At 41.3% G+C, this 7,665-nt stretch overlaps 1 protein-coding gene across 4 annotated transcripts in view; it reads left to right on the forward strand.

The window, feature by feature from the left end:
• Mphosph8 (M-phase phosphoprotein 8) overlaps nucleotides 1-6,179 on the forward strand; it is a 31,283-nt gene extending 25,104 nt beyond the window's left edge. For all 4 annotated transcript variants that reach the window (XM_027390502.2, XM_027390505.2, XM_027390504.2 and 1 more), the window contains 4 exons: nucleotides 1,734-1,888; nucleotides 4,457-4,584; nucleotides 5,486-5,569; nucleotides 5,886-6,179. In XM_027390502.2, the coding sequence (XP_027246303.1) occupies nucleotides 1,734-1,888; nucleotides 4,457-4,584; nucleotides 5,486-5,569; nucleotides 5,886-5,927 (409 nt within the window). In that variant the 3' untranslated portion in view covers nucleotides 5,928-6,179. The remainder of the gene's footprint in view (nucleotides 1-1,733; nucleotides 1,889-4,456; nucleotides 4,585-5,485; nucleotides 5,570-5,885) is intronic.
• Nucleotides 6,180-7,665: the final 1,486 nt, after the last annotated feature.

The following is a 7,665-nucleotide window of genomic DNA, read 5'->3' on the forward strand; positions in this document are numbered from 1 at the left end:
CTGCCAAAAATGCTGGTAGAGAAGATGAGGCCCTTATTATTCACCCAGGTCCCTGGTAAGACAGCCTGGAAGAAATAACCCCTGGCCTTCTGAGCTTGAAAACTAGACACCAGGTACTCTAAACAGAAAGTAAAGTAAATTCTAGGCAAGGGACTGAGTACTGTATTGTATTATCTGGTGTGTCTCCTTGACAGCCTGTCTGGCATTTCCCATAAAGAATCCCTGAAGGCCAGTTCATCTCATTTTTTTTTTTTTTTTGAACACTTGGAGAGAGCCTGTCAGTGAGGTGCCCAGCCATCTTCCTTTGCTCAGAACTGAGGGGCTTTCATTTTTAATTTTTCAAGCATGCATTAGCCAAGTGCTAAGTGAATTCTGTGCCAGACACTGTTCCAACAAGAGGAGATGGATGAAAAGGAAATTTAAAGATCATTGTCATAAGAGAGGTTAATGGAGTTGAGGCCAGAGTTGTAGTTCCTTTTCACAAAGGTGATGCTGGGTTGTGTGGTATAATCCCAGCTACTCAGGCAGCTAAAGCATAAATATTCCCAGTTCCAGCTCTATTTGAGCTACAGAATGAGTTCAAGGCCAATCTGGACAACATAGTGAAATCCTATCTCAACATAAAAAGTGAAGAGAGACTGGAGAGGTAGATAGCACACTAAGAGTGCTTGCTGTGCACCTTTGTGAATGAACCAAGATGGGTGGGCATGGTCTCATTCACACCTGTCACCAAAGCATTGAGACAGTGGAGACACGAGGTCACTGTGGGTATCTGGCTGTCGGCCTAACTGCATAGTGAGTCCCAGATTCAGAGGGAGCACTGCTTCAGATGAATAAGGCAGAGAGTGATAAAGGATGACACAGTGTTGTCTTTTACCTACACACACCCACACACGAACACACAACATAAAATCAGAAAAGGGGTTTCTAAAAGGTGAGATCAGGGCTAGGGATGTAGCTTATTGGTAGAGCACTTGTCTTAGCCATGTGCAAGGGCCTAGGTAATGCAAAAAATAGAAAGTAAAACTGAGTGGTAGCTGCACTTAGGAGGCAGAGGGCAGGCAGATCTCTGAGTTCAAGGCCAGCCTGTTCTATAGAGTGAGTTCCAGGACAGCCAAGGATACAGAGAAACCCTGTCTTTAAAAAAAAAAAAAAGTTAAAAATAAAAATTAGGGGAAGGCTTTATGGGCATTGTAAAGCATAAATACATCTTTTGGTGGTTTCCTTTTGTAGAGGGATAAAGGAGGGCAGGGTCTCATATATTCCGGTCTAGCCTCAGACTCATTGTAGCTGAGGCTGGCCTTGACCTTCTGATCTTCCTTGACTTCCTTCTAAGTACCAGGATTATAGATGCATGCCATCACACCTGACGTATGTGTTGCTAATGATCAAACCCTAGGTTTCATGCATGCTAGGCAGGCACTCTACCAACTGAGCTACATCCCCAACCCCTAAGGTATATATTTTAAACTTTAATTGTACAGTTGGATACAGTGTTATAATGATACAGTACACAATGTATAATGATCAAATCAGGGTAGCTGAAGGTATTTTTAATTTGTTAATATATGTAGTACAGTATATTCAGTATGTCTACATTGAAAGATTAAAGATAGGGTCTCACTCTAATGCAGGCTCACCTCAAACTCATGGCATTTATTAGCATTCTTTGTTTTGAGGTATGAATCACCATGCCCAACTGTTACTAACAGTCTTCTGTCTTTGCTCACTAGACTTTCAAGAGTTGCAGAAGAAACAATCAGGGATTACTTTGAATCCCGCCTTGCTCTATTGGAACCTGTTTTCCCAATAGCATGTCATCGGCTCTGTGAGGGACCAGATTTCTCAACAGATTTCAATTACAAGCCACCTCAGAACATACCAGAAGGTAAACAAAAGTCCCCTTCAAACTTGAGTGTTTGAAGCTATAGTCTGTAAAAATGAGTTTATTCCTAAGTAAAACCTTTACTTTGAAGGAACTCTTTAGCAGAAACCACTGTGTGATAGCTGGCAGAGCTGCTGTGGCAGGAGGCCTCGCCATGCATCCTACTTTACCTACCACTGTGAGTCCTCTTTAAAATGGAGGAGTTGGTTCTTGACAATTAGAGTTGTTATTAAGTTACACTAAAAGATAGCTTCATGGGCTGGAGAGATGGCTCAGAGGTTAAAAGCACTGACTGCTCTTCCAGAGGTCCTGAGTTCAATTCCCAGCAACCACAGGGTGGCTCACAACCATCCCTTATGAGATCTGGTGCCCTCTTCTGGTGTGCAGATATACATGGAAGCAGAATGTTGTGTACATAATAAATAAAATCTTTAAAAAAAAAAAAAAAGATAGCTTCACATTGCTAAGCCTAGAACCTATTTTTTTTTCCTCCTAAATTTTTTTATATCTGGGTTTCCTCTTCTTAGTTTCTTTTTTCTGCTTTGTTTTTGTTGTGTTTTTGGTTCAGGGTCTCACTATGTAGTTCTGACTGGCCTGGAACATGCTATGCAATCAAGTTAGCCTTGAACTCAAGAGAGATCTACCTGTCTCAGCCTCTGTGTGCTGAGATTAAAGATGTGCTCTACCATTCCTGGCTTGGGTTTTGCTTGTTTGTATTTTAATAGTCTTGTCCCAGTAACTTTTTAAGAAGCCTGGCTTGGGGAGGAGTATAAGTGCTTATCCTCCTCCCATTGGAATTAATGACAGAGCTATGAGAAGTCAGCTTATAATACCTGGAGGGGCATACTCCTCAGTTGCTAGTAAGCTGACCTTATTTAAGGGAATAACCTAGCTATGCTCATGCAGGGAACCTGAATTAAATGTAGTGAGCCATCAAAAACAAAAAGTAGTCCAGGGGCTGGAGAGATGGCTCAGAGGTTAAGAGCACTGGCTGTTCTTCCAGAGGTCCTGAGTTCAATTCCCAGCAACCACATCACATGGTGGCTCATAACCGTCTATAATGGGATATGATGCCCTCTTCTGGTGTGGAAGCAGAATGTTGTATACATCAAAAAAAAAAAAAAAAAAAAAAAAAAATGGTGCCTCACGCCTTTAATCCCAGCATTCAGAGGCAGGCGGATCTCTGTGAGTGAGTTCAAGACCAGCCTGGACTACAGCACTAGTTCCAGGACAGCTAGAGCTGTTATATAAAGAAACCCTGTCTCAAAAAACCAAAAATAAGCAAAAATAGGAGACTTATTGGGAGGAAGTAGTTTGGTGGGTGGATGGGGAAGGGAATAAGAGTAATGATGGAATATGATCAAGGTATATTAGATGAATATATGAAGTTGTAAACGAGTAAATAAAAGCAGAAGGACTAACCTGATTTCAATCACCGAAAACCTGCTCCTAAGGGCTGTCTTCCATGTTTATACCATACACGTCCTATACCATACATAAGAGGCCCTGGCTATTCTGTTAGACATCTTTCTCCTCAATTTAAAAATGGGTATTTAGGACTGGTGAGATAGTTCAGTGGGTAAGACTTCTGCCACCAACTTCATGACCTGAGTTTGATCCTTAAACCCACGTGGTAGAGCGAGTCAACTCCCAAAAGTTGTCCGCTGGCCTGCAAACACCTGCTTTGTGGATGCATGCACACAGAAAAAGGGTATTGTTGTTTTTAAAGCATTGCTGCAACCTACATTGTAATGTCATACTTACAGGAGCTAAAACATTCATAATCCAGGTGTGGTTATCTACACCTATAATCCTAGCACTTAGAACACTTAAACTACATATATTTGTGTGCACATGTGTGCATTCAGGTCACAGTGCATGGGTGGCAGTCAGAGGATAACTTTGCTGGAGTCTGTTTTCTCCCTCCACAGTGTGGATCCTAGGGTAGAACTCGTGGTCAGGCTTGGTGGATATGTGTTGTGTGTGTGAGTGTGCTAATTACAGGATGCACGTCCAAGTGAGAACAGCTTTGGGGAATTGGTTCTCTCCACCATGTAGGTTCTTCTGGAGTCAAATTTTGTGGTCAGGCTTGGCAGCAGGTGCCATCTCTGGGCCATCGGACAACCTTAGCACTTGTGAGGCTGAGGCAGGAGGCCCAAGTCCAGTGCAGAGTATTTGCTTAATATGCAACAAACCTGAGTTTGGTTGCCAGTATCATATAAACTGGGTTTAGTGGTACATCCCTATAATACAGCACTGAGGAATTGGAGGCAAGATAATCAGAAATTCAAGGTTATCTTTTTGGACAGCAGTGAATTTGAAGCTCTCCAGGACTACTTGAAATCCTGTCTCACAAAAAATTTTTTTCTAAAGGAAATGCAGCCTTATGATTATACCAGTCAAACACAGGCAAGTGCTGCTTGGGGTTACTTGGATAAGAAGTCAAATTCTGTGGTTTGAAAAATGTAGGATAAAGTACAAGTGTTGTGAGTGGGGGCCTTCAGTACAAGTGGCAAGAGGACGACCTCACCCCCATTGTGTTAGCATTAATCTTCCCTTTCTCTTCTGCAGGCTCTGGTGTCCTGCTCTTCATTTTCCATGCTAACTTTTTGGGTAAAGAAGTTATTGCTCGGCTCTGTGGACCATGCAGTGTACAAGCTGTAGTTTTAAATGACAAATTTCAACTTCCTGTTTTTCTGGTAAGATTTTCTGTAGTTCATTGAAAATTGTGAAGTCTGCAGGTGTTTTGTGTGCACACCACACATACACATCCCACACACATGCACAGACATATAGAAAATGTGTATTCCTGTTTAGTGAGACCTGGACGACCTGGACAAGTCCCAGTTATAAAAGAAAATGATCCAAATTTTGTTTTAAAACATTTAATGTTTACTTATTCACTGTCCTAGAACTTTTACATGAAGCCAGAATATAAAGTGGTTATGTTTATGCCTGTTAATAAATTAGTGTATTCTCTTTTGGTATGTTTGGTTTGATTTGGTTGAAATAAAGCTACCGTCAAATCTCTCTAGGGTCAGTTATAATGTGTACCATCACAGTCCTAACTTAATTTTGCATTTTGCCACTTTTGGAATTCTATCCTAAGTATTGTTAATTGAGTATGGTCCTATTTCTTCTGTGCTTGTACTATATATATGACTGTGTCTGTGTGTGTTCAGGTTCATGTGTTCTCTCTGTATGCTAGAAGAGGGCAACAGATGGTTGTGAGCCACCATGTGGTTGCTGCGAATTGAACTCAGGACCTCTGAAAGTTTTAGATATTACATTAGAATATTATATTATTTAGAACCTTACATTTTTGTGTAAGGTCTCAACATGCAGTCCTGGTAGGCTTTGAACTTGCATTGTTCCTCCCATTTCTGCCTCCCAAATCCCGAGATGTGATCTTTTTTTAAAAACATCAAAGTTAATTACACTGACACAGAATAAACAAACTTGAGGGTGGGGATGTACTTAGAGAGCAATCAAGTATGAGGCTAGTCTGGGCTACAAGCCCTCAGTTCACTGGTTACTGTTCTAGGTCTTGTAGATATCACAGATGTGAGTCTGACTTTATTTTCTCTCTTTCCCCTCTAGGACAGTCACTTTGTTTACTCATTCAGCCCTGTTGCCGGCCCCAATAAGTTGTTTATACGGTTGACAGAAGCACCCTTTGCCAAGGTGAACATATTTAGGGTTACACTGATGTATCTGAATGATGACTGAGGCAGCTGTGTAATGCCTGGCTGAAGGGGGAGGATCCCTGCTGAGCAGTCTACTCCTGACTTGAGTACTTTATAAACTGCCACTGATGTGGCTGGCCTCACTTGGGGAGCCTATCTCCCTATTAGAGGAAGCTGGACTTTTTGTTTGTTTGAACTCAGAGATCCGCCTGCTTCTGCCTCCAGGGTGCTGGGATTAAAGGTATGCACCACCACTACCTGGCTGGAAGTTGGGTTATTTTGGGTTATTGCTAACATTCATTTTTCTTCTTTAGGTTAAGTTGCTAATAGGAGCATACAGAGTGCAGCTGCACTGACCAAAGGACTGAGATAAGAACCATCTTTGTAGAAGTGAGGAATTCTGGTGCACCTGAAATGTTCACACATAGTTCCTGTAAACTTGCAATCTAAGCCTGTTGCCTGGTAAAGTACAACAGGAGCTTTATCATACATAGTCTACATGTGTGTGTTTGTGCCATTGTTCAAAATGTTCAATGTTCTGCATAGTTTATTTCCACAATGTGGAACAGTACATGTGAGAACTATTTAATTAAAATTTTGAACTTCAAGTGTTTGTGAGTCGTCTTTGAAAAACAAAAATAAAAGATTAAATTAGTGGGCCATGGTGGCTCCTGGTTGTAACCCTAGAATCTAGGAGGCCGTGGCATGAATGTTTACTTGTCTTGTTTACTTGTTTTAGTAAAGCCTTTTCATTTCCTGGTTATCCTTGAGAGACAGAAATGCTACTTGGGATTGAATTTATACATGTATTAAGGTGTTCGAATAAAACCTAGCCCATTGCTTTGTACAGTAAATACACTGAAGCTCAAGAACCTGTCCCTACTCCACCCCACCCCACCCCCCCCCAAAAAAAAAAACACACAAGCTTGACTGCAATTTATGTATGTGCCACAGGACACATTTCATCTTTGCTGCTTCTGGGCCATTTGGAGTTTTGCTCAAAGCATGTGACCTGTAAGAGACAAACATCAGTAAATAGGAGTCATACATGTACACACAGGCATTGTGTTCTGGCTCAAACCTGCAATCATGCCTCAGGATTTTTTATAGGCATGTTCTACCTGAACTAGAATCACCAAGCCTTCAACATTTTTATCTATTTAGGTGTTCTCTAATCCAGTGGAGAAATAATTTATAATAATAATAATAATAATAATAATAATAATAATAATAATTTATAATAATCCTGGCTGTCTTGGAACTCACTATGCAGACCAGACTGTCCTCAAAGTAAGAGAATCTCCCCTTGACTGCAAGTATACCAACAAGCCCCAATTTTTTTTGAGACAGGGTTTCTCTGTAGCTTTTTGGAGCCTATCCTGGCACTCGCTCTGGAGACCAGGCTGGCCTCGAACTCACAGAGATTTGCCTGCCTCTGCCTCCCAAGTGCTGGGATTAAAGGCGTCCACCACCAACGCCTGGCTAAGCCCCATTCTTATAAACAAGGTTTTGCCAAATATAAGCATAGACTCACCATACCCAATGAAATGTCATTTTCCTAAATATGTAATAAAAGCAGATTCATGTCACTTATTTGTTGTCTGACATTTTTAGTAATTAACTATGTCCATATCTTTGGAATCTATTAACTATATTATACTTACCTTTAAAAAAAATCTGTATTTTCTCCCTCTTTGAAGGCCACACTTGCCGGGTGGTGGTGGCACATGCCTTTGATTCTCAGATCTCAGGCAACACCCTCCCTGTTGGTCAATAGCACCACACCTGAAACAGCCAGAACAGGATAAGAACACCAGAAAATATTATCAGGGTTTTTGCCATGACCCTAATTTTATTTTATTTTTTATTTGTTTGTTTTTCGAGACAGGGTTTCTCGAAACCCTCCAGGTGGCTTTGGAGGCTGTCCTGGAACTAACTCTTATAGACCGGGCTAGTCTCAAATTCACGGAGATCTGACTGCCTCTGCCTCTGGAGTGCTGGGATTAAAGGAGTGTGCCACCAACGCCCGGCCATTTTTAAGTATTTCTATAAAAATCTTTTTTTCTTTCTTCCTTCTTCTCCCCCTTCCCTCTC

The sequence above is a fragment of the Cricetulus griseus genome (genome assembly GCF_003668045.3).
Source record: "Cricetulus griseus strain 17A/GY chromosome 1 unlocalized genomic scaffold, alternate assembly CriGri-PICRH-1.0 chr1_1, whole genome shotgun sequence".
Classification (NCBI taxonomy): Eukaryota; Metazoa; Chordata; class Mammalia; order Rodentia; family Cricetidae; genus Cricetulus; species Cricetulus griseus.